The 25,723-nt window shown below is 40.6% G+C and overlaps 1 protein-coding gene across 5 annotated transcripts in view; it reads left to right on the forward strand.

Annotated features, from left to right (window-relative positions):
* The window catches only part of DMXL2 (Dmx like 2), a 78,670-nt gene that overhangs the window by 15,072 nt on the left and 37,875 nt on the right, over positions 1-25,723 (forward strand). For 4 of the 5 annotated variants that reach the window (XM_075575669.1, XM_075575670.1, XM_075575671.1 and 1 more), the window contains exons 2-14: positions 2,841-2,966; positions 4,601-4,672; positions 4,917-4,995; positions 5,259-5,415; positions 6,299-6,365; positions 10,217-10,395; positions 14,043-14,223; positions 15,270-15,444; positions 15,897-16,112; positions 18,735-18,997; positions 19,276-19,969; positions 20,433-20,554; positions 21,600-21,689. In XM_075575669.1, the coding sequence (XP_075431784.1) occupies positions 2,841-2,966; positions 4,601-4,672; positions 4,917-4,995; positions 5,259-5,415; positions 6,299-6,365; positions 10,217-10,395; positions 14,043-14,223; positions 15,270-15,444; positions 15,897-16,112; positions 18,735-18,997; positions 19,276-19,969; positions 20,433-20,554; positions 21,600-21,689 (2,421 nt within the window). Of the gene's footprint in view, positions 1-2,840; positions 2,967-4,600; positions 4,673-4,916; positions 4,996-5,258; positions 5,416-6,298; positions 6,366-10,216; positions 10,396-11,527; positions 11,692-14,042; positions 14,224-15,269; positions 15,445-15,896; positions 16,113-18,734; positions 18,998-19,275; positions 19,970-20,432; positions 20,555-21,599; positions 21,690-25,723 lie in introns of those variants that run through there. The other variant, XM_075575673.1, reaches the window with a different exon arrangement.

The following is a 25,723-nucleotide window of genomic DNA, read 5'->3' on the forward strand; positions in this document are numbered from 1 at the left end:
AAATGTTTTATTATGTATGAAAATAGTCTTTTTAGATATGGGGTGCGCAAACTTTCCCTCCTGTTCGTGCCCCCTCTTCCTTGGCGTCAAATGATGCAACGGGGTAATGTGACGTCACATTGCCATGGTAACGTGACGCCGTCATGACCCGGAGGTGTCATTTGATGCCGCGTTGCCATGACGACGTGTCTCTGGAAGCCAAGCTAAGGGAAGTTACAGATGCCTCGCGCGGTCCCCCGGAATTTAATTTAAATGCCGTGGGGAAGAGCATGGGACTTCTGTAACCGCCGTGCCCCCCAGTTTGCGCACCCCTGCTTTAGATTACAGAAAGATAATTGCAAGAACATGCAGTCACAATAAATGCGGAACATTTTCTTAAAATAAATGAACAAAACATAAATCCCTATATAGTACGTTACCATGTCATAGGTTTTTCCCAGATGGGTAACTGGAGTAGAAGATGAAAATTCACGTGTCTGATCCCAAAACACACTTTATAATTAAAAAGTAGGGCTTTTTATTCTAACTTCCCTTCATTCAGAACACCATAAGCCCACCATAAATCAGGTACCGTGTTGATCGGTTTACGACTTATAGGAAGGAAAAACTCTCCTAAAAAGACATTTAAAATCTGAGTATAGAAACACGCTCATAACTTAGTTTTTCTAATACTTGGACAGACGCCATCTTCACGGTTGCATCCGTGCTCTCCACACGCACTCCTGCATTTAATTTAATCACTTTGACCACCTAGTGTCTATTTTCGCAGGAGAAACGGTTATCTGCCTCAGGCACCTCTTACCCAGGCAGTGTGTTGGTATAGGGCTCCATGTTTAAAATGGGCAAGAAGTAAAGCGTGATACTGTGTGCTCATGTGCATGTCATTACCCCAAATCCCTGGCTGCACTGTATGCTAAGCCAGGGGTGCGTGAACTTTATGCGCTGTGCCCCCCTGCCTGCTCTCCCCCAGTGTCTCTAACCCCCCCACCTTTTCATCCGGCTTCAAATGCTGCGGGGTCATTTGACACCACGTTCGCCCGAGGCCGGCTGAATTCAGGTAAGTGAGTTACAGAGTGGGCAGACCTGTCTGAGACATGTGAATGTGCACACGCGTGATATTTTTTATTTGTTGTATGGTAGAAAGTTTTTCCACCATAACATTTTTTTAATGTTATTTTTTTCTCCTTCAAATTCCTGATCTATCTCTCGCTGAGTAATATATCTGCTGTTGGTTATTTTTCGTTTTCTGCCCCTCTAGCGGTCAGCAGTATATTATTATTATTATTATTATTATTATTATTATTATTATGCTGTGTATTTCGGGTCCCTCGCCTGATGTTATGAAATGTTCTCAATGTTGCAGAAAGGGAACGAAGTAGATATTTAGGACATGCCTGATACACAAGAACATTGGATGGCTGCTGGTCGCACTGAATTATATCATTCACTCTTGACACCACTTCAGTCAAGTGAGAAGGAGATATTACTCATAAGTTATAGCAATGTGTATATATAAATTCTGTTAAACTGTTTATTATATCAGCAGCGTTGCAAAGTGTTTTTAAAAAATGTGTGTGCGTTTATTTTTATGGCATTATGCTTCTAATTTAAACCAGCGATGGCATGTTTTAAATAGAATACGGCTAAATTGAAGCAATTTTAGGATATTCCATATTTGTGTAAATGTAAAGACTAAAGAGATTTAGCAGATTCATTTTGTTTTTTATTTGAAGAATAAAAAGCAGTACTTATGTACCAATGAGGAACCTTACCTTCAAATATTTTTTTTAAAGTCGGTTTGGAAACATGGCAATCTGAAGCATGGAAAGTGTGTGCTTTTCTCTGGCTATGTACTACTGTGATCTCTACTGTGTGTGATCTCATCCAATGTTCAGAAGCACCAAGCATAGCCTAACGCTGGGATGCGCTAACTTTTCAGTCTGCCCTTCTCCCCCCCCCCCCCCCACCTTGTCTTCGGCATCATTTGACGCCGCTTTGTCATGGTGGCGTGTCTTCCGAAGCCGTTGGAGGCCTTGTGCGGCCCCCCGGGATTTCCCTCCAGTTTGCGCACACCTGGCCTAATGTTAACTTAAATCAACATTGGGTTCATCTTAATGTCGAACCACTACAAAGAACGACACCATTAACCCAATGTTGATCATTGAAATAAGGTATGGCTCAATTTGTCTGGCCATTGGTGCAAAAGAGGCACTCCAACTAGCATCACAGAGAGAGCAATACTGAGACTTATTCTATTAGAATCCCACGTGACATGTATATCTTCCCAAACACACCTTCTATACAATACATGCAGATACACCTGTGCACAAAAAGGAACACACCTGAGATACCTGGGATGTATGCGAATTTGGGTATGGAAAGTGTATTCAAATGACTTGGTGTATTTCTTGGGTATTTCCGGTTTGTTCAGCTTTGTGCACAGGTATCTCTGCACATGTATGAAGTTGTGTATGGTGAAGTATACAAGTCATCAGGGATTCTAGTCAAATAAGATACTCTCGTTCTCCCTCACTCTCTCCAACATGAACATTATAAGCAACCAGTTGAGTAAACTTGATTGACGGGCACTTCTCAATTCAGTTGCCCTGTTGAAAAAAAAATTCTTAATTTCCCCCAAAAAATATTTAATTTGTCTGATTTAACTTTGTGTAAGTAGTATATGGATCCCATCCTCTTGCTGTTCACTTGGCTTTGCTCTATTTAATTATGTTGAGGAAAGTAAGTTGGGTAGCTGTAAGTTAGTGCTTGATCCTCCTTATTTCAGTAACCTTTATATTGTATTCACTACTTCAATTATTGTATTTTTTTCTTCTTCTCAGGCCTACGGATCAGGCTGTGACATTGTCATTCTAGCAGATGATTTTGAGTGTGTGCAGATCATTCCTGGTGCTAAACATGGAAACATCCAGGTTAGCTGTGTGGAGTGTTCCCAGCAACAAGGCCGGGTAAGAACTCTGTTTTGTAATTGGTCTATAACTGTTGTATAGCAGGTTGTTCAACAAGCTTTGAATGCCTTACAAATTTCCTCCTCCAGTGCACATGGAACCCAGTTCATTTAATGTAGCCATGTATTGTTATAACTCTGTGCCCAGGACATACGTGAAAACGAGAGATAACCCTCAATGTATTACTTCCTGGTAAAACATTTTTATAAATAAACATGAACTTTCTTGTTAATCCATTAACGGGTATTACAACCTGCAACAAACTTACACTTCTCCAGGACATGTACTGCTACTAGACCTCTGCACTACATGTTGGTATATTTATTTATAGCCTCTTGGTTAGGCATTGGTTGGTCACCCCCTACATGTTGGTATATTTATAGCCTCTTGGCAGGCATTGGTTGGTCACCCCCTACATGTTGGTATATTTATAGCCTCTTGGCAGGCATTGGTTGGTCACCCCCTACATGTTGGTATATTTATTTCTATCCTCTTGGTTAGGCATTGGTTGGCCACCCCCACCTGACGAAGGTACTCTATCCAGTGAAATGTTGTGCTGGATCACACTTCTGCTGAATAAGGCTGAGTCCCCGCTGGTGCTAAGCGGGCGGCGCTTGGCGCGGTTTCTTGTGTGTGTGTGTGTGTGTGTGTGTGTTCCGGGGCACACACGCTCGGTGCTTTTGTAAATACATTTTTTTATACTTTCCCGCTTGTTCAGATAGCCCGCAATTGCGCTCCCTCGCCCCCTCCCCGCGCACACCAGCGGGGACTCCGTCTAAAATGCAGTAACATTTTTATGTAAAATTCAGCTTTTTATTTGTGAGCTGCAGAGGCCTAATCTACGTAATATTGTTTGTATTGCAAATGTGGTTAAAGCTGTTTGGCTACATTGTTACCTTCTGTGTTTTTTTTTTTTTTTTTTTTAAAGTATTGCTTTGTTCTTTACTTCCTTAATAAAGTCAGTTTCAATTCTGTTACTATTAACCACGCTTTTCTTAAAGCGGTTTCCAGACTTTGTTCGAAGTTATTCTGAAATATTAGAGCAATGCATTCTTAGTCAATGATGCCCAAACTAATTCAGAGATCCTGGTTAACAATATTATTACTTAATGCAAAAGTTAAGTATGAAACTGAATATGCTTCTGATAGACACTGATAATGTTAAAAAAAAAAAATAGCTCTGTTGTGCACTGCAGATCATTGCTAAATTATCCAATTTGTATAATATGCTTTTTCTAAGTTTACATCTTTGGTAATTCAATTTATATACACAAGCACTTTTCTGTTTTCATTGTAAATTACGATCCAAATTGGAACATCACAAATTGTTATACCGATGAAAAAGCTGGCACATGCTAATATTGCAAGGGATGTATTTAATTGCAACCTTTTTGATGGTGTTCCAGAGTGCCACAGATATTTCAGCGGTCGCTTGTCTAGAGAGACTCTATCTTCCATAGACACAAGTAAAAAACAAAAAAGCAGGACAGTCACTGAATAACATAAGGCCTACTTGTGTGCCTGCACTTGTAATGTTCATTGATGGTCATAAAACATATTTAAATGTTTATGCTACACAATCTAAAACCTGCAACATTCTTTGCACGTCTAACAAATGATGTCGTTTGTTTCAGATTGCAGCATCATATGGAAATACAGTTTGCATATTTGAACCACTTGGTATAAACTCTCACAAGCGAAACAGTGTAAGTGCTAAATTCCTACCCTGTTCTCATTTTCATTGAAGTCTTTGTTTGCCTAAATAGAAGTACGATCGCTTGATTTGTTGTACCGGTTTGAGAAAATGTTGAAGCAGATGGCTTCCCTAAGAAATGAATAGCCCACCAGTGTTGGCAAAGTGTTTAAAATTGGTCATGTGTCCTGACCTGGAAGTTATTTATAAAAATATATATATATATATTTTTTTTTTTCTTTCTTTCTTTCTTACAGCAACTAAAACATCAATGGCTCAGAACAGGGCAATTTTTCCTCAGTTCCGTGACCTACAACTTAGCATGGGATCCTCAAGGTAAACACATCATTTTTGGATAATCTTCTATTAAGAGAAATAAGCAATGTTTAATGGAGCAAGGCATATAAATACCACATTTAAAACATAATTGTTACATTTGTTATTGTAATATGTTTGCCATCTTATGAAGTCTGTCTATCTTAAATAATGCTGCATGTGACATCATAACAAAGAACTTGATAGCAACAATAATTTATTTTTATTTTTTTTATAATTGGTTGTTTTCTGTTTTTTTGTAAATAATATGGGCCCACTTGCAGGTAACAGACTGTTGACAGCCACAGATTACTTACAATTATGGGCACCTCCTTCAAGCGACATTCTAGAAGAGGATGAAGAAGAATATATGGACTGTCACACCACAGAGGATAAAGTGCAGCCTTGTCTGAATGACTGGAACTGTATCTGGAAATGCAAGTAAGTTGAGAAGAAACAATTTGTTTTCGACATTTTACAGCGGTTCTGTATAAAATCTAAAATGACAGCTCGACAGTCAACAATAATTTCTTATGGGACATTACATGCGAAAGAGAGACAGTGTCAGCCAGGAGTGTTATAATAATGGAGTCGGACATTCTGTTGCCGTGGATACAAATGGTCACAGCTTTCTTTCTTCTAAAATGCACATAACATTATCAAAACTTTGAGACTGCTGGCCAGCCACTCTTATAGCCACGTCAAAGCCCTGTCTATGAACGATCCAAGTCCGGCCTTTCGGGACGCACCAAGCCCAGCCTTCTGGCCGCACCAGTCCCTTTTGGCCTATGGGTGCACCAAGCCCATCCTGGGTGGTGGTATTGCTTAGAGAAACCATTCTTAAATGGGTAAAGGCAGGGAATATGCGTTTTCAGTGCAATTCGTATTATCCATTTTTATCATAGTCCTCACATTCTTGATTCGTTAATCGTCCAGTAGTTTGATTTGTCAAAACGCTATAAAAAAATATGTGGAGTTTGTTAAATGGTTGAATCCTAATGCGTTCTGACTTAATCATTTCATTTTAGGAATCCTTTCACCATTATCAGCTTAATACATATTCATGAGGCACATTCAAATTGAGCTTATATGATAATGTAGCGTGCATTTTCCACAAATGTGTTTTTTTTTTTTTTTTCATCCAGAATATATTGTTTACAATATTTTGTGAAGTTAGCGACAAAAATTCAAAGTAACATAAATAATATTAATACATAACCATGCCAAACCCTTCCACCTTATTTATTAAGCTACTTTACATACAAGAGAAAATAGCGGCACGATGATATGAATATTTTACAATGTTTTTATTTTTTCTGCACAGGACTGCAGTGTCTGTTCATTTGATGAAATGGTCCCCAGATGGTGAATATTTTGGAACAGCAGCGAAGGCAAGTCTTCTTTAAAAATAAATAATTATGGTTTAATGCACCTGCATATAAAACACACACACACACACACACACACACACACACACACACACACACACACACACACACACTTTAACCCCTGCACAGGCAGACCAGTTTGTGTCTGTCTATTTTATCCCTTTCAAAGAAAATATGTCATGCTGTTTTGTTTGTTTCTCTTTTTTTCTTTGCTTTCAGCATGATCTGTTCATTATTTGTTACTAGCGTGAGTGACTGCACAGGGCACTGACCAGGGATTAGACAGCATACAGCAAAATAAACAGAACCGTGCAGTACTTTCATTCTATTTCAGCTATGCAATTAAAAAAAAACCACTTTGATCATGTCGAAAGCATTAATATGCTTGTTAATAGATGTATTATTAACTTGAAAATCGTGCAATGGAAATATAAAGGTCTTTCTGTCACTGATGCAATTCAAGGTAATACAGCCTTGCAAAAAGCATGGGCATATGTCTACTATTTAACTATATACAACCTGCGACAATTGCCACTTTTTTTTTTCTGTGCACTCATGCAATATCTTTGTGTGCTTGTGTACAAACTCCTTTTACCTTAAATCCATATTTTGATTATATATGTTGCTATGGCTTACCATAGAAAAACAAAGCAACATTTCAACAAGGTGACATTTCATCCCCCCCACCCCCCTCCAAGATTTGTAATCGCAGATTAAAAGTGCCGCATTCAGTTGTTTGGGGTTTTTTTTTTTCCCTTCCATAAATTGAAGGCATGTTGGAAAATCATACAGTCAAATAATCAGGTTGCAGCAACAGATGGCATCATTTGGAGACTTCCAGCTAGAAGGCGTCTCTGCTGCCTCCGTCTCAGATGACAATTAGTTTCCACTTTCATCATGGATGTGACTCATCTGTGCTTGCATTGCATCTTGACCCCGGGAGAATTAGTCCTCTAAAATAAACCCACCCGTGTGGCGGTTTACATATCCCTTTTTGTTAATTAGTAGACACAAAGTCTTCTCACTTTGACTTTAGGGTCTAAATTTGTAAAACTATGAAACCTATCCTCAACTGTGGGGAAAAATAACAAAGCTGGTTGAGAATGTTACATGCCGAAGTTCTTTGCTGTTGCTCCAATATATAATATGTTACTGGGAGTGCAGTGTTTTCGTTGCTTTGTAAGCATCGCCCAAGCCTTAATCCTTGAAGATGTATAGTATTTTTTATTAGGAAGTACTGAGGGGTAAAAATGATGAGGCTAATTTTGGCTATAATCTCCAGCTTCTCCCTGTTTCTGTTCGCCTTTCTCTCCTGTGGAGGCTGCCATAAAGATCAAATGATCAGAATCTTATTGCTAGGATTCCCATTCCCTTCCTGCCCCAAGGTCTCTGCATGACTGTCTTGAAGAGGCAATCCAAGCAGGTGAGTTTTTCGCAATTGTAATTTTTTTTATTTAACGGTGTTGAAGAGGGGGCTCTCTGCAGCTGAACCCCATCAATTTCAGCTCTGGGTACGGCCTGCTTCTGGAGATACAGACCAAACTTTAAAGCGCCCGGTCATGTGGTCAAATAGGAAGCCGCACTGGATGATGCCACGGCTTCTTATTGGCCAACAGGACACGGGAGCTTTTAAACTCTGCCATTACGCGATCTCCAGTAGCGGAGCGGTTACTGGCACCCTCTGTGGAGGTCTGTAGCTCCAGAAGCAGAGGGTACCCGAAGCTGAAATTAATGTGTCCAGCTCTGAAGACTCTGCTTAAATACTGTTAAAAAAACAAAAAAAAAACTTGCTTGCTTGGATCGCTGCTGTAAGTATTCGCTGCTCTAAGTATATCTGTTGGAATTTAAAAACGCATTAGACATGCAAATTCAGTAATTATACTGCTATCGAATGTGTTCATGCACAGTCCTGCCTCGTCCTCAAATGTGCTATGTGACCCAGGACTGGCCTTTCTGTACCATAGTCGCAAAACTTGATAAACTCTACAATGTAGGAATCGGTTCTGTGTACTCCGAGGTTAGGCCATTAATCCGAACCACTTATGCATCCCTGCTCTGATCTTGCACAAACCCATCAGGCTGTGTCACGGAATATCTCACAACCATTCGGTCCCGCATACAGCCCGACAGAGGGTCACTCCTTATCTCTTGCAGATTTGAGTTACCTCATAGAACTTGCAAACAAGCTGACATCAGCTTGTAGCGATCTCTATATCTCTTGGGAATGTACTTTTATTGATCACTTTAGATACTATTCACCTCAGAATCTCGTGTCTCCACACTATTTTAAATATTTGCTGTTACAATAAAGAGATGTGTATGTTCTATTCATACTGCTCAAACAGTTATTACTAGGGGACTTTCTCACTTTCATCCATGTTACACTGATGCTGGTATTACCCCTGGCACCTGTGTACACTGGTAACTATTAGCACATGTGTAGGGCCACTGAGCTCTCCATTCTATCTCAGTTAGGGATCAATGCTGCATTTGGGTAACGGAGTGCACACTGTTGGGTTCTCCCAGTCCTCCACCTCCGGAAGTTCTTCCTGGTTAGGACTCTGTTGCTATTTCTTGTTCCTAACCCTAGTGCACCTACCTTCACTTCTATATAGGTTGAGCAGGTGCCACCTCTGTTTCTGCTGATGTTCTACAAATCCTTTATTTTCTATTGTATGTTTTTCTTTAGCTTGACATTTCATTTTGACAAACCTTTAGAAGTAATAACAAATGAGGGAGAGGGAGTAGGTGGTGTGATACCTTTTTTTTTATTGAACCACAAGTTGTTGGTATGTTACAAGCTTTCGAACCTCTCAGGATCTTTCATCGGGTAGTTAGTCCCTCCCTCTCCCTCCTTTGTTATTACATGGAAGAAAGGACCAACACGGCGACCCACCGTAACCATTAGTCCGAGGTCATAGTGTCGGTGTTGCTACGTGCGTGCACGTTAAGCACACTTGTAATTGGCTATAGCAGTTAGCCAAGTGCCTGCGCACCTGCAGGCGAAGAGGCGCGTTGACGCGGCAGCGTTTTGGGGAGACAGTACATTTTGTCTTCTCGGGTGGCTGCCGCATGACGTTAGCGTCACGTGAGCTGGTTCAGCCAATGAGGATGAACCAGTTTCGTGATGCCCCCTCATCGCCGCCAGCACTATGAGCAAGGATTACTTGTGCTACAGCCGCACGGCACAGTAGGAGCTCGCACTCTCGCTAGCAAGCCCATGAGTGTATGCCCATATTATGCATTATATAACTTGTTATTTTGCAATGCAACATGTCTGGAACAATATGCAAGAAAATCTGTATGATTTAGGAGAGATCATACTACTTCTGTTTACTCATCCCTTTATTCTTTGCATGCTGTAATTACTACTGGGGTGTTATTTGTATATCGTTTATTCACATTATCTTTACAACTTTTGAGATAAATGCTGTCGACCTACCTCTGGCTACTTAAATAATAGGTACTTGAAAATTCAAGCTCGCTATGATACAAGCCCACAACAATGTCTTTAAATAGGAGTCCAGTATTGTCTCTTCTGGTTCTCTTCCTCTCCTCGGCAACATGTACTGTAGGTAGTAATCATCAGAAGCACAGTGTGGTATGGAAAGAGGTGGGTCTCAAAAGATGCTGCAGGTTTAACATTGAAAACGTTTTGAAACTGAATGAAGGTGTAAGATAGTCTTTCTTATTTGCTGTTGGATAACAGAGGTAGAGATGCACTATAAATATGATGAGTTGTATGACTAATACCATGGTATTGGTGCACAGAGGCAACTTGCGGGCTCTTTTTTTCAGCTGTTCAAAAGCAGAATGCGTTGTATACCAATATAGTTCTTCCTTTCTCTGCACAGGATGACTGTCTCCTGAAGGTCTGGTATCCTCTTACTGGGTGGAAATCCTCTTTTTTACCTCAAGAAAGTCAAGAAAAGAAAGGGAATTCAGCTGCCATCCAGTTTTCCTTTGTATACCTAGCACATCCTAGGACTGTGACTTGTTTCTCATGGAGAAACACAAGCAGGTTTATGCCTAGGTAAGAACATACACATTGTAATTGTATTACTTATTTAAACCCCTTTCTGCTGGAGGGATAAGTAACGCATTGCCTCTGTGGCAAATCATATTTCCTATGTATAAGTATGTTGTGCCTGGATCACTTTATAGTTTGACAGAAGGACATGGTCATTTTAGCTGAATAGTTATGTCCATAACAGAGAATAAATCCATTTATCCATTTTCTAACTGGATTAAAATCTCTTAGAGCTCTAAACTGTGTTCTTATTATATACAATTAAATATTAACACCTGCCAACAATTGGATAATTACACCTATGTAATGGACCAAGATGACAATAATTGATAGTCTTATTCATGAGCTTTCCAGATTATTATTTCTGATCGCATCCCATCATATCATTTTTGTAGTTGCAACAATTCATACATAAGAAAAGCTTTCAATTATTTCTGTGGGGGTTGATAAAAAGGGCATCAGAAATGCAGTGCGGATAGGAGAGCGTTCAATCAGCATGCTGTGCATTATGTATTCATTTGTGATGTGTATGCATATGTGTATGAATGCACATTCACACACACTAACACATACACACAACAATAAATTCCAATTATACTGACCCCTACTGATTGATGTTAAAACAATGGGATGACGAAACCGAGGGCATGACATTTAAGGTGGTTGGTTACCATAAGACACAAGTGAACACATGAAAGCCTTTGTACTGATCAAAGGAAAGGAAAGATACAATAAACACAAATTAACACATGAAAGCAATAAGGAGAAAATACCAAAAAGACAAGTTTAGCCTTGGTACTGATTAAGGGGAGTGGTCAGTCTGTATGCAATGTAAGAAGGATATGTTGGTCAGTGACTTGGTGAGAGAGTGAACATGTAGCAGTTTCCATCCTGCTTGTGTATCGGTGCTTTAAGTACAGAAATAATGTTCTTCTGTTGGGCATTTATCACTGAGCTTTTACTTATACTGCATTGGACAATCTCTACTATACCCCGAGTGGGTGAGTCGGCATCGAAGGAAGCAACTTATTCATTATTCATAAACAAATATGCATCTCCAAAACAAAGAACCTAACCTGTTTTCTTTCTGAGATAAACTGTTACTTCCACATCTAATGCCCATGGCTTCTTAGCAGCTATTTCATGCAGTAGGTGTTGCACACACTAGAAATATATGTATTGGATTTATACACCCTGTTTCTCCCCTCTCAAATACAAGGAACTTCACCTTCACTTGTAATACATTTCTGAAGAAGCGACTGAAAACCTGCATCTATAAACAGCAGTTAGTCAATACAGGTATCAACTCTGCCAAAGGAATTTGTGGGTTTTCTCATAACACATTGTTTAAAAAAAATTTTTTTTTAAATGCCTAACACCGCATCCCTTTTAATAGCTTTACATTTGGTTCTGGAATCTCCATTTAATATCTTTACTTCACTAAATATATTCATACTTCTTTCTGTGTGTCCGCCTGTCCGTTGCAGTTAGACAAAGGTGATATATTGCATACTATATTTTTAAATATATTAAATTAATTAAACAAAAAAAAAGACACAGCTGAAATAAACTTTCTGAAAGAGAAATATAATTATATTGTTGTCTTTCAACACTGTCCTATAACGCAGGGGTGCTCAACTCCAGTCTCACACCCCTCGCCCTCAACAGGTCAGGTTTTCAGGATATCCCTGCTTCAGCACAAGTTGTTCAATCCGATGCTCATTCTTTGACTGTGCTTCTGATTGAAGCACCTGTGCTGAAACTGGGATATCCTGAAAACCTGATGTGTTTGGGTGCTTGAGGACTGGATTTGAACACAACTGCTATAATGCAGGGGGGAGGGGGGGGGGCATGGAATTAATATTGAGTTTGGTTGCTGATGTGTGTATGTGTGTGTGTATATATATATATATATATATATATATATATACACACACACACACAGAATTACAGAATGTTACTCCCATATTGCACACTTAAGCACATATCTATGGATAAATGCATGTTTGGTACTTACAGTGGTCTCCATCACACACGACGATACACCGTTTAAATAAAAGGACAGACCCATTTACAGATTATTTTAAAAAAAAAAAGCATTCGCCTAAAACTGAGTATTCAAATTCTGGGCCCCTGTCCACCGATTGTACCCATAGTCTTTTTAATGGTGGTCTCGGAAACCCTTTTGAAATAAACTTCATGCAGCAGTTCCCTGCTGTCTGTGGCTTTTCTACCTCTGCCTGATTATAAATATAATATTTAATACTATATAATATATAGTGCTGAAGGCCAATATTTACATCCGCATCCAGTCTGTTAAAAATATGCAATGTGTATAAACAGAGCTGAGTAAGTAAGGCGGTCTTTTACAAAGTTATTAATATTGAAGGGATTTGGTAGCAATGAAAAAGTTTGAGGACCCATGTCCTACGTCAGAAAACCGTGGATACAGGAAGAGCCTTGCTACAGGCTCCCCCTTGCTGCAAAGCGGTTAAGAAAAGTGTGTAACTGGGCAGTGGGCAAACTCGGTGCTCAATCTTCAGGTGAAGCTGCAAAATGAATTTCATTCATGATTACCAGGTTATACCATTTTTGTGCAGCACTCAGGTAAAAAGGATATATGTAAACGCATCACCAGAAGAATTGAAAGTTGTGTAATCATGCTTCTTTGTCAAATATTCAAAAGTGATAAATGGGGCTAATGCCCAGTCCAGGATGCATCAACCTGCATGGAACTGGATGCATAAGTTGATTGTGAGCTACCCCACCTCTCTCATCATGTCGCAGTTTCACAAAATGGTGCCAAGCTTTAGCACTCATTTACTCCCATTCATATAAATAGAAGCTGAGTTGAGCTCAAGCGTCACACCCGTCTGTGGATCTGGGCCTCTGTTGGAGAGGTCATTGGTCCACACAGTCGTCATTAAACAAAGTCCCTAAAATATATACTAACCTGTTGGTTATTGAAATGTGTACTGCATGCGGGTCACTTTAAAAATGGGTCAAATAGCATTGCATTCATGTACATTAACATTACTGCATTGCTTTGCATCTCCATTTAACCCATTATTGTCTGAGTAAAGTATACAGGCATACCCCGTTTTGACACTCACTTTAAGTTAACTCGCGTGTAAGGACGTGGCGCCCAATAGGCAAACGGCAGCTCATGCATGCGCCTGTCAACACGTCCTGAACAGCAATACCGGCTCCCTACCTGTACCGAAGCTGTGCGCAAGCGGGGAGACTATAGAGCCTGTTACAAATGCGTTATTTACATCAGTTATGCATGTATATGATTGCAGTACAGTACATGCATCGATAAGTGGAAAAAGGGTAGTGCTTCATTTGAAGTACATTTTCGCTTTACATACATGCTCTGGACCCATTGCGTACGTTAATGCGGGGTATGCTTGTACAGTGCTTCTCCCTCCCCCCCCCCCTCTCTTTGGTTGCTTTATACGTTATCCTGTTTTTTGCACCATCAATAATCAAATAGTGATTACCTACTATTGCATCACTATTGGCTGAGCTAGGCGAGCTCTCCTATTACTGGTTACACCCTAGCATGAAAGTGTTCATATTTTAACACGACATGTATCACCGGTCACTGAAACTGGTAAAACCAGGCTTTCTCTCGTTTTTTGTTTCAGGGGGTCCATGTGCAACGTGTTACTTACTTCCTGTCAGGATGGCATTTGTCGCCTCTGGGCGGAGACCTTACTGCCAGAGGATAGTCTGCTTGGTGGTCAAATAATTGAGATGAGCACCTCGAGCAGCAGCAGCCTATCTCATGCAGGGAGGCAGAAAGACAAGATTGAGCATGCGCTTGAGGTGAGATTCAGGCTAACGTTTATACAACAATCCCGCCCATTTAACCGGCCCCCTTTTCTGTAATGGGAATGAGGGGATCCCTAGAGCTGAACCGTGTGATTTTCAATTCCCAAGGCCCCGAAACCGTAGACACTTACCGGTAAAGGTAAGGTTTGAGCTAGCTGGGAATGTGTGTGTTCTATTTCTAACTGGCAACAGTTGTTTGGAGGTAGGAGGCCCCTCTTCCCAGAGAACCTTTTTAACTTGGGAGATTTTTTTTTCACTTTGCTGTATTGGCATGATCTACTACGGTTATTTCCCCTCATACAGAGGTAAAAGGGAAGGTTCACAGTGTAGTGTTAGGACCTGCAAATTTGGTTATACCTTGACGTTGGCATGCAGGCTTATGACGCTTTGGCCAAAGGGTTTAACTAAATAACCAAGATAATATTATTATTAAAGTATTTAACTTTATACTTATTACCATTATATGTTTTGTCAATTTGATGTAGCATTGGGCTCCCCTGTCTTTTGTTGTATGTATGTATATATACATATAAATACGCATTAAAGCTGCAGTCCAAGCTGCCATTTTAAAAAGTATTCCCCGCCCCCCCTTAATATGTGCAACAATACAATCCACACAATGATGAGTAATTAGTTAAGTTGCCGATTGGTCTGTTCTCCTGTGATCGATCGGCGAAGATTCGTCTCGGGTTGGGGTTCACTAATTGGCTGCAGAGGAATATTCACTCCGTATCTGTGACTTTGTAAATGGTTGCTATAGAAACAAAAAAGATTGTTACATTATACATTAAAAAGGTAATTCGGAGTGGTTTAAAAAAAATGCTACAAGTATTTTCTCATAGTACAGAACTGATTTATTAAGAAAAACGCACATGTGGACTATTACTTGGTCTGCAGCTTTTATATGTGTGTATACATATGTTCTACCTCCTTAACCAGTTGCCTGCATGCCTATTTACAATGGCCATTTTTATTTGCATATTAAATGCATCTTTTTTCGACATTTTTCTTGTCTTCTTTTCCCCTCCACTCAAATCCAGACAATTCATCATTTAAAGCATATGAGAAGGGGCAGAAGGAGGTCTTCTGTCCTTGCTGCTCACACGGAATTGCTACCAAGTCAGCTCAGCCAACATGATGTCCATCGTCACATCTCGCATCATGCGAATTCCCTGTGTCACTTTCACATAGCGGCGAGCATCAACCCTAACACAGGTGTGAAGCCAGAACTTGCCTCTCTTTTCTCATTCATATTTTTAAAGATCCATATGTACACCTAACTACATAGTATTTGTTACGTATAGTGTGTATATGTATGTATGTATATATATATATATATATATATATATATCTATATATATATATATATATCACACACACACACACACACACACACACACACACACACACACACACACACACACACACACACACACACACACACACACACACACATATCCTGAAATTCTGACATGTTGGTAGTCTTTGAGGACTGGAGTTGGCTACTCCTGACATAGACTTTGCGTAACCTTGCTGACATTGTCGTATTTAACTAATTTACATGAATCCCTAAAAAGCACAGAATATCTTTTTATGCGTTTCCAAAATAATAATTTGAACCTGAAAAGTTTTACTTAAATTTTTTTTTTAAATGTCTCTCCTAACAGATATTCCTTCAGTCTTGGCTGGAACAGCGTTTAATCTAGAGGAGGGTTTTGGAGGCTTTGTAGTTCATTGGCTAAATAATAAGGAATTACATTTTACATCGTCAATTGAACTATTTATTCAGTACTTGAAAACCATTGCTGAGCACCAGACAGACGACGAAGATGAAGATGAAGCGGAGGAGGAGGAGGATGGGTTGGTTATGAAGCTGAATAATGGTTGGTGAATCATCCTTTTTCATTTGAAGTTCACAATTGTTCCTGTTGCCATGACCAAAAAACATAACTTTATTAAGAAACTGTAATTATAAGGCAGATGCTAACATGACTTTTTTTAATAGTATTTTTTTTTTTTTTTTGGGAAGAGGATTTATTCATGTATTCCAGATTCATTTTCACTATTAGAGATTATATTTATATTCATGTTAAATATTTGCTTTTATAGATTTTTTTTTATTTTTCCCACTTTGACTCTGCTTGAATAATTATCATTGTGCAGTGTAAAGGAGTACTTCAGTATTAGGCGATCAATTCCAGGACAAGCTTTCGAGAGTTCTGTTCTCTCTTTCTTGGGTCAAGCAATTCTGATTTTCAAAATATTCAGGAGTTTAACATGAATTAAGTAGATGATGTAAAGACTCCAGAAGATGTGTAGGAGTCACAGCAGAGGGTATGGTAAATAAACAAACAGGGCAATAAATGGATGAAAGGGATAGTGAGTTTGTTTATTTACCATTCCCCTCTGTCATGACTCCTACACATCTTCTGTCTTAAATTGTTATCTGGTGTCTTTACAGCTACTTAATTCATAAGGGGAGAGGGAAAGCATACCCCAAAATGTTGCACAACAAATAGACATAATGTAGCAATAAGTGAAATAAACTTAAAAATGAACATTAATAGATAATAAAGAGCAACGAAGTGTGTGTGCGCACACACACACACACACACACACACACGTGTATATATCACACATTATTATTTTAGATTATTATAATATTGTGTGTACACTTTCCTAGTAACATTCTTTATAAAGATATCCAGACATTAAAAATATAGTTATAGATTTATATTTATACACATACCCTGTCCCATCCCACTCCCCCCCCCCCACCCTGAAGTCTCCTTACTGTCTAAATTACTTTTGCATTTTGCATTTCAATAGAGAGAAACCTTTTATGTCTCTACTGTTAATTATCACACTAGGCCACCTGTCTGTACCTTCTTATTTCCAACATCCATTGCAACCAGATATCCCTCTTACAAACACTGTATGTTATATTTTGTTGCTGTGTTTCTGCCATGCCTAATGAAGAACCCCGAGTGGTTCGAGAGGCTGTAACATATCGATTACTTGTTGGTCCAATAAAAGGAATCATACCCCTTACTCCCTCTCCCTCCTTTGTTACTACATAGATGAACTAAAATGTCTAAATAGGGCAAGCATACACACATGGTGAACAAACAGACAATGCAATTACAGTTACAAATGGCATGGGCTAAATTCTCTCTCCCCTGCCCTCCTCCCACAGTAGATCAACAGTGCTTATATAGGGCTTGTCCATAAATTGAGATTTCACTCTATTCCTATTAGTATTGAGGACTAGATCAGTAAAGCTGAGTCCACGCTGCCGCTGCACTTGGTGCTCGGCGCGGTAGGCACAATCAATTTGTCTGTCCGGCCACGCGGCGCGCCTGTGAGTGGGTACGTACGCTCGTAGGCGCTTGCCGAGACAAATTAAATTGACTTTGAGGCGCGCTGAGGGGTCACATGACCTCAGCCAATCAGCGCCAGTCACTGTTTAGGCCACGCCCCCCTCCCCCGCTCGTGCTTACCGGAAAAGTTGCAGGGCAGTCCAACGCTCATGCTTGGAGAGTTGGTGACGTCACCACTTGCAAGCATGAGCGCGGTCCGTGGCACGGGGGACGCAGCCTGAGGCTGCGGCCCCGCTGGCGCTGACCGCGCTCATGCTTGAGCGGTGACCTCAACAGCTCTCCAAGCATGAGTGCCGGGTGTCCTCGCTATTTCGCAAACATGCGCGCGGGGGGGGGGGGGGGTTGGGACGTTGCGGGCAAGTTGAGCGCGCTTGAAAGTTACATTTTGTTTACTCGAGCGCCAAGCTTGAGTGAGCGTGTGTGACCGCGCGCACCGCGTGAGCGGGACTTACAAATATAGATTTATGTAAGTAAAAGCGGCAAGCACCGCACGCTCAGCGCCAGCGGGGCCACAGCCTAATAATGCCTATGCATTAAGCTATTTGTTCTATACTTATAATTAGCCCATTACCCCTGTTGGCACCTTAAACTATTTAGCGAGAGTGCATAGTGTTCCCTGTGCTGGGACACACTCTCTATTTTCCATCTGCTTAATTCATGGAATATTTAGTAAATCAGAATTGCAGACCTGAGGAAGAGAGCGCAGCGCGATCACGAAAGCTTGTCTTATAATATCAATTGTTCGTGCAAATAAAAAAAAAAGTGTGTGCTGAGCATGTGCATTTTAAGTGAAACTTCTTTGTGTTTTGTCGCAGAAATTGTATTTGTGATGGTGATGCATAGCCAGTAAAGCTGCTCAGACAGCTGTTTCGACCTTTTAGGTCACATCAGTGTGAGGTTGGTTGCTGGCTATGCAATGTGAAGCTGGTACGGGGGTATAAACAGACCTATTTATCCTGTCATTCTTGTATTAGGAGCCTTTGCTCTTGTCACATTAACATGAGCTGTAATAAATAAACGCATCTTGTTACTTTATTCTGCAGAGATAAAAGTTACACATGACGGCTTTGCATTTTCCTTTTTTCTTTTCTTTTGAAACGGATTGATTTAAGGTCTGTGTTGTAGGTGAGCCAGAAGGTGGAGGATCTTTGACTGGGTCACCCGAGCACGAGGAAGCCGAAAGAAAATTTAGCACCGACGCTGCCTCCCCGGATACCAGCTTGCCTCTGCCCACAGTGTTATTAGATCGGAAAATTGAATCTCTCCTCGCCGAGTGGAACAGGAATGCAGATATGCTTTTCACTATACACCCTTTGGATGGTACCTTTCTAGTGTGGCATGTGAATTACTTGGATGAGTACAATCCAGGAATTTTTAGACAAGTGAAGGTATACTTCTACTGTTTTTATTTTCATAATGAAAGGTTTAGGCGTTAAAATGTCTATACCTCATGCCATGCACGCGATTTGGGAATAGTGACATGTTTAATGGGTTCAATGTTGCTTTGATGTGGTAAACAAGCGCTTTGGGGTTTGTTTTTTTACAATCTAATTTTTTTTTCTCCTAACTTGTTTGCTGTAATTATGTTCCTACCTTTTTTTAAATTTTTTTTATTTTTTTTGCGTGCGGCGCCTCGTCTAACCTGACAAACTTTGGTTGTTTTTAGGTTTCCTTTTCCTCACGGATTCCAGTTGCTTTTCCTTTAGGAGATGCTAGCTCTCTGAGCAAGAACATCATGATGTACGCTTGTACTACCTCTACGAATGACACTGCTTTTGCTCTCCTGCCACAGGAGAAGTTGGCTTCAAGTATCCCCACTTTAAATTCACTAAGTTCTGCAAAAGACCTTCCAGATGTAAATGTTACTGCCTCAACAGTGATGATGGTGTCCAAGCACATAGACGGATCCCTTAATCAGTGGGCAGTTACTTTTGCAGATAAATCTTCGTTTTCCAACGTGCTCACTGTGTCTCACAAATTTAGGTATTGTGGCCACAGATTCCACCTGAATGATCTGGCTTGCCACTCTGTCTTGCCACTGCTGCTAACATCATCTCATCATAATGTGCTGGTAACGCCGGACTCCGATAGTTTCTGGGAGTCAGACAGAGACGACAAATTAACAGACCCTGTGAAGAATTTGAAAGGCTTCCCTAGGCAACATTTCAGAAATGCAGCAACTCAGACGTTTCATGACCCAAATGCTATTTACAGTGAACTCATTTTGTGGCGTGTCGATCCTATTGGACCTTTGTCATACAGCGGAGGAGTATCGGAGTTGGCTCGAATTAACTCCCTTCGTACTTCTGCCTTCTGTAATGTGGCCTGGCTTCCGACTCTTATACCAAGTTATTGTTTAGGTGAGTGTCTGATCATATGTAAGCATTAGTTTCACTTTTTATTTGGTTATTTCAAATAGGATGAAAATCTTTCACTTCTTTAGATATAGGATATTTGTATTATGGGTAAAACTTGTCTTGGTTTGTTTTTTTTTGTTTTTTTTATGTAGATTGTCAAAGAGCTGACATTTAAGCTCTTATCTGATGGGGCTGTAGGCTTCCTTCCACCTAAAATACTGGTTCTTCCTTTTATAAAGAGGCAATCTAAGGTGTGTACGTGTATTGAGAAAAAATTCACTATCTTGGATTGCTTCTTTTTAAAGCACCAATATCTCAAAGTTGTAACATTTGGTAAATTTTCCTGTGCAAGCAAAGACTCTTCTGTCATGCAAGTTCCATGAAGAATCGACTTCTGCTTAATTCTAATGCATGCGCTTGAGAGAATACAAAGATTGTCTTTAATGTCTTTACATTTCTTCTTCAGGTACATACTGCAATTCTGCTAGTGCCTGCTTTGTAGCTTCTGATGGTAAAAGTCTGAGATTGTATCAAGCTGTGGTTGATGCCAGAAAGCTTCTGGATGAATTGTCCGATCCTGAGTCCTGTGTAAGTTGTACTGAAATCTGAACTACATGCAATTAAACGACTTTAGATTTCAATGTAATCATTTATCCTAGCTCATTAATTGTCACTATTTCTTACAACTCAGTTCAGTTATTCCTGGTGTGATTTAAAGCTGCAGTTCAGTCTCTTTTTTTTTTTAATTTATTTTTTTACTTCAATTGTTTCATGTGGGCAATCTCTAATTACCTAAAGAACTGCATAGCTGCCGGTCATATCGTTCTCCGTCTATTGATCGGCAAAGTTTGGCGACATCTTTAAATATGGGGAATGTAAATCGTTGCTATAGGAACAAGCATGCTTGTTAAAATAGAATACAAGCTAAAATATGTAAGAAATGAAGACAACAAATTGCGATTTACGTTGTATTGTAATGTTTATTATTTCATTTTGCTGTAAAGTTTGAAGTTGTAGCAGATGTTCGTTAAAACTTGTTATAAGATGTCATTCTTTTGAAAAACAATAAAAAAAATTGAAACAAAAAAAATAGAATACAAGAAAATTGGTCTTTCAAAGTAGTTTTTTTTTTTTCAAAACAGAAAATGCTAAAAGTATTTTTTCTTACTACAGAACTCATTTATTAAAAAAAAACACACATGTAGGATATTGCCTAAACTGTAGCTTTAACAAGTAGTAATTTAGTGTTAAAAACAATCTAGCATATAAATGTTACATTTACAGCAAGTATGATTTATCGCCCGCTGAATTTCTTATTGGAACATTTTGCCTACAATAAGTGATGGGGCAGGCTCAGAACAAACATACTGAAATGAATAAGGCTACAAAATGTGACCGGTTAACTACTGAATTTCATTTGCCAAACATGTCACCCATTTTTAAAAAGTGAGGGTTTTGCCAGTTTTATTCATCACATGTCCGTCCTTCATATGACGTATTGCGGTCCAATAAAACTTCTAAAAACCTACAAAGAACCAGGGCCAATACGGTCTAATAATCCTTTAAAACGTTGCTATTTTTAAGCATTAGTGGTTGAATATAGGATGAACAGCAGTTCTTTATCTTGTTTTAGAGACTTATTGGAGAGGTATTTAATATTGTGAGCCAGCAGTCTACTGCTCGACCTGGATGCATCATTGAACTTGATGCAATAACAAACAAGGTAAGTTGGATATAGATATAGATATTATTTATTTTTACTTTTGGGCTCCGCCAATTTCTTAGTGTAGTGATGGCAAATGTGATAGGGTGCGCATTTGGTGTACCACTTTGTCATCTTTGAATTGATTCCATGCATTTTATTGTGGATAAAATTACATATACGGTCATATGGGCGTCTTTCCTTTTTTAAGAATAATTAAAGACCACCTTGCGCTTATTGAGACTTCTCGCTGGTTTAGGAGTATGTTGAATTGGATAATTTTGATCAGATGAAAACATCTACAGAGTATCTGTCCCCGTCCAGATTATTTTCCTACGTAGGTAATGCGTGCACTGAGAAAAGATCACGCTGACACATGTTCAGTATGATAATGTCTGACTTTATTCCTACAGACCACGTTCATATATAGAGGCTGCATTGGGGAATTGTATGCAAAAGGAGCTCTCTCAGGTCTAAAGGTTGTGTGTAAATACACATGTCAGTATCTCATTGGTTCTTGTTGGGTCTTTTCCTTGTATGGTCTTGTTGTTGCAGTTTATGGTCCTGTTATTGCAGGTTTTTTGGACACATCAGCATTTGAGGGGAATTCCTCGGTGCCATCTTCCTTACTTGAAGGGAGGGGTAGCTGCGGTAGCCATTTTGAGTAAGGAATCATAGCAAAGTATTACAGATGAAGAAATAGGCATTTTATCCAATCCATCACAGTCCCCCCTAGAAATGTCTATTTCTGAGTCTGTCCCTAGATGTATACTAACTCATCTGTCCAGATGTGCCTGGGAACTCTTTTGTGCTGTACGTTAGACGAGTCATGGCTTGTCCATGACCCCCCTTGCCACAGACTTTGCACATAAGGAAGTCAGATGCTGTCCCTATGGATTTATACTATTGTACTTAACTGGGAGGGACTGTAACGGAGTAAATGGACCATTTTCCAAGAGTGGAGTATCATTATCTGACTGCAGAAAAAGGGTAGGAGTGCTATTGTCAACAGCTTTGGTCATGAACTTTTTTAAAACATGGGAGAACACAGCAGACAATAATCACAAACAAAACAAAAATACTAACTATTGCGATACCTATTTGGGCAAGAATCTTTTGCTATCCCGTCTTTCCTTACTAGACCATTTTGTGGTCGGTATCCCCAATCTGTTCCTGTGTTCCATCCTACTGCTCCCCAGTAATCACATTCCTTTCCCCAGTAGGAATCCGTTACACATATATAAGTGGACCTGAAACCGGAGTTGCTGTATAGAACACATTGCCAATGTGTTGAGGGGCAGCTGACAATATTACAATAATCAAAGGAGAAGGTAGCTACATGAGTATTGGATGAATTATACCAAAACGTGACTACTCCTTCATGTTGGGTGATAGCAATCTCTTGTGCCCCCCCTAGACCCAACAAGCAAAGGATATATAGCATCATTTTCCTTCTGAGGTGTCCTCGTTGGGAGCTGGAACCTTCTTGCAATGAGAGGCGTGTATCCAGGTGTTCTTGCCAGCTAGCTTGACTGATGTCGCTGTGGTCAACAGAACTTGGAAAGGACCATCATATCTGGGCTCTAGGGAGTGCTTCCTTACAAATTTCTTCACAAATACCCAGTCTCCGGGCACGAGTTTGAGTCCCGGTATCTAGATCTGGATCTGGAATAGAAGAAAACACTCGACCATGCATATTGGTTTGTTCTTGCGCTAGGGCAGTTACATATTTGGTCAAAACATCAGACTGCATCTGTAACTGCTGTGGGTAGTAACAACCAAGTTTGGGGGCAGTACCAAACAGTATCTCAAATGGGGATAGAGATGTTCCCCTCGTGGGGTGTATCGAACACTGAACAAAGCAATGGGTAGACTATCTGACCAGGGCATATTTGTTTCCTGGGCCATTTTCAACATTCTAGTTTTCAGTGTGCCATTCATTCTTTCTACCTTTCCACTACTCTGGGGATGGTATGGGGTGTGGAAAGCAAGGGTGGTCCCTAGCGCGGACCAAATTTCTTTAGCTAGCGTAGCAGTGAAAGCAAGGCCTTGCAAGGTGTTTCTGCGGTGGTTTTTCCACACATCCTGGGTTACACTTTGCACAAATTGTACATAATTTGCAGAAATTACTAGTCATTGGGGTAATTCCAGGCGCCACATAGTATTTGTCGATCAGTGCATTCATAGGAGTCTTTGAGAGATATGCTGCTCCATGTGCCCATGGTACCACAGCAGGATACAGTGCCCGTGGCAGACAAAGTTTCTTTTTGTACTCATAAATTCCTTCTTGGGGCGATGCACCTCTTTTCTTCCAGCTTTCCTTTTCTTCCTTTGTTGCAGATTCTTGCAACTTCTTCAGATATTCTCGATTCACTGGGAGGTTCTGCATTAACGGAACCATCCCTGTCGTGTCCACTCGATCTTCCACTTCTCGTATCCCGCTGGCAGCTTGTTTTGCCGCAGCATCCGCCAGATGGTTTCCTCTGGCTTCTTCTGTGTTCAGTTTCCCATGGGCTTTACCTTCAGGATGGCCACATGGCTTGGAAGGAGTAGGGCGTCCATCATAGCTTGTATGGCTGAGCTGTGTTTCACTGGTGTTCCTGCTGCTGTCAGAAATCCCCTGGTTTGCCAAATGACGCCAAAATCGTGTGCTACTCCAAAGGCATATCTAGAGTCAGTGTAGATATTCGCCGTTTGTCCTTCTGCCAGTTTACACGCTGCAGTGAGAGCTTGTAGTTCAGTCTCTTGTGCGGATGCTGTTGACAGTAGTGTGCTTGCCAGTAGGACCACAGTGTCTGTGGTGACAGCATAACCCGTATAGTAGGTGCCTTGTTGATCAGCATATCGAGAACCATCCACAAACAGGATTAGATCTGGGTTCTGTATCGGCTTTTCACTCACCGTGGGCAGATGAGCAGTTTCTAGCTTCATGAGTTCGAAGCAATCATAGGGTAGGTCGACTCCAGCTGTGCTTTATTCTTGTTCGTGTCCCTGCACATCTCCCCCCTCGGGAAGTGGAAGAAGAGTGGAGGGGTTAAGCACTTGGCACCGGAGAAGTGTGACATTGTCTGGAATGAGAAGCGAGCATTGCAACCTGAGGTGTCCGGCAGCAGACAGATGCTTTGGCTGTGTCTGATTAAGAATAGCAGCAATGTCATGTGGTGCCAGGAGAATGAGGTCATGCCCTAGAACAATGTCCGAAGTTTTATCCAGCAGTGCTTGAGCAGCAAAGACAGCACGAAGACAGGACGGTCCACCACGAGCCACAGCATCGAGACGGCTGGAGTAATAACCAATAGGTCGACATCGGCCAGCGTGTGGCTGTGTTAACACTCCAGTTGCATGTCCATTTCGTTCTGATACGAAAAGCTTAAAGGGTAAATCATAGTCTGGGAGGCCCAAGGCAGGGGCAGAGGATATTACCTGTTTGAGAACAGTGAAATTCTTGGAAGCCTCTGGGGTCATCTGGAAAAGATTTGTTGTTAAAACATCGTACAATGGTTGCATCTTTTACTGCTTGAGGATCTTGAACCATTCTATACTTATCAGGTTCACCCTTCGCGGTGCGTTTCTTAACAGGGAAAAGAGGGGTATTGCTGTTTACGGGGAAGCGGGGCCCCTTGTTTGAGCTGTACAACAATGGGTGGTACCCTTAGGTGCCCGATATTCTCAGGGCCTGTGGACCATAATTTGGATGGGATCCTATCCATGACAGCGGGTGATATACTGGCAGCTGAGGGTTTGTCCGCTAATGCCAAAAGTATTGGAAGGGAACAAAGAGCAGAGACATCTGACTCCCAGAGCGGGGAGGTTACATCAATGGTGCCGTCCTCTGAGAATATTATGGAGGCCTGTAACCTGGACAAAACATCAGTGCCAAGCAGATTAAGCGGGCAGGTAGAGGAAACTACAAATCGTGCAAATAGTTCAGGGTAGGGACCTATCTGCAGGGGTCGTGTTAATGGGCTAGAGCGCGGTGTGCCATCTACCCCCACACATAAAACATCAATATCAGACAAATAGGAAGGGTCAGGTATGTCTGCAGCTCTAATTAC

The sequence above is a fragment of the Ascaphus truei genome, chromosome 18 (assembly GCF_040206685.1).
Source record: "Ascaphus truei isolate aAscTru1 chromosome 18, aAscTru1.hap1, whole genome shotgun sequence".
Lineage (NCBI taxonomy): Eukaryota > Metazoa > Chordata > Amphibia > Anura > Ascaphidae > Ascaphus > Ascaphus truei.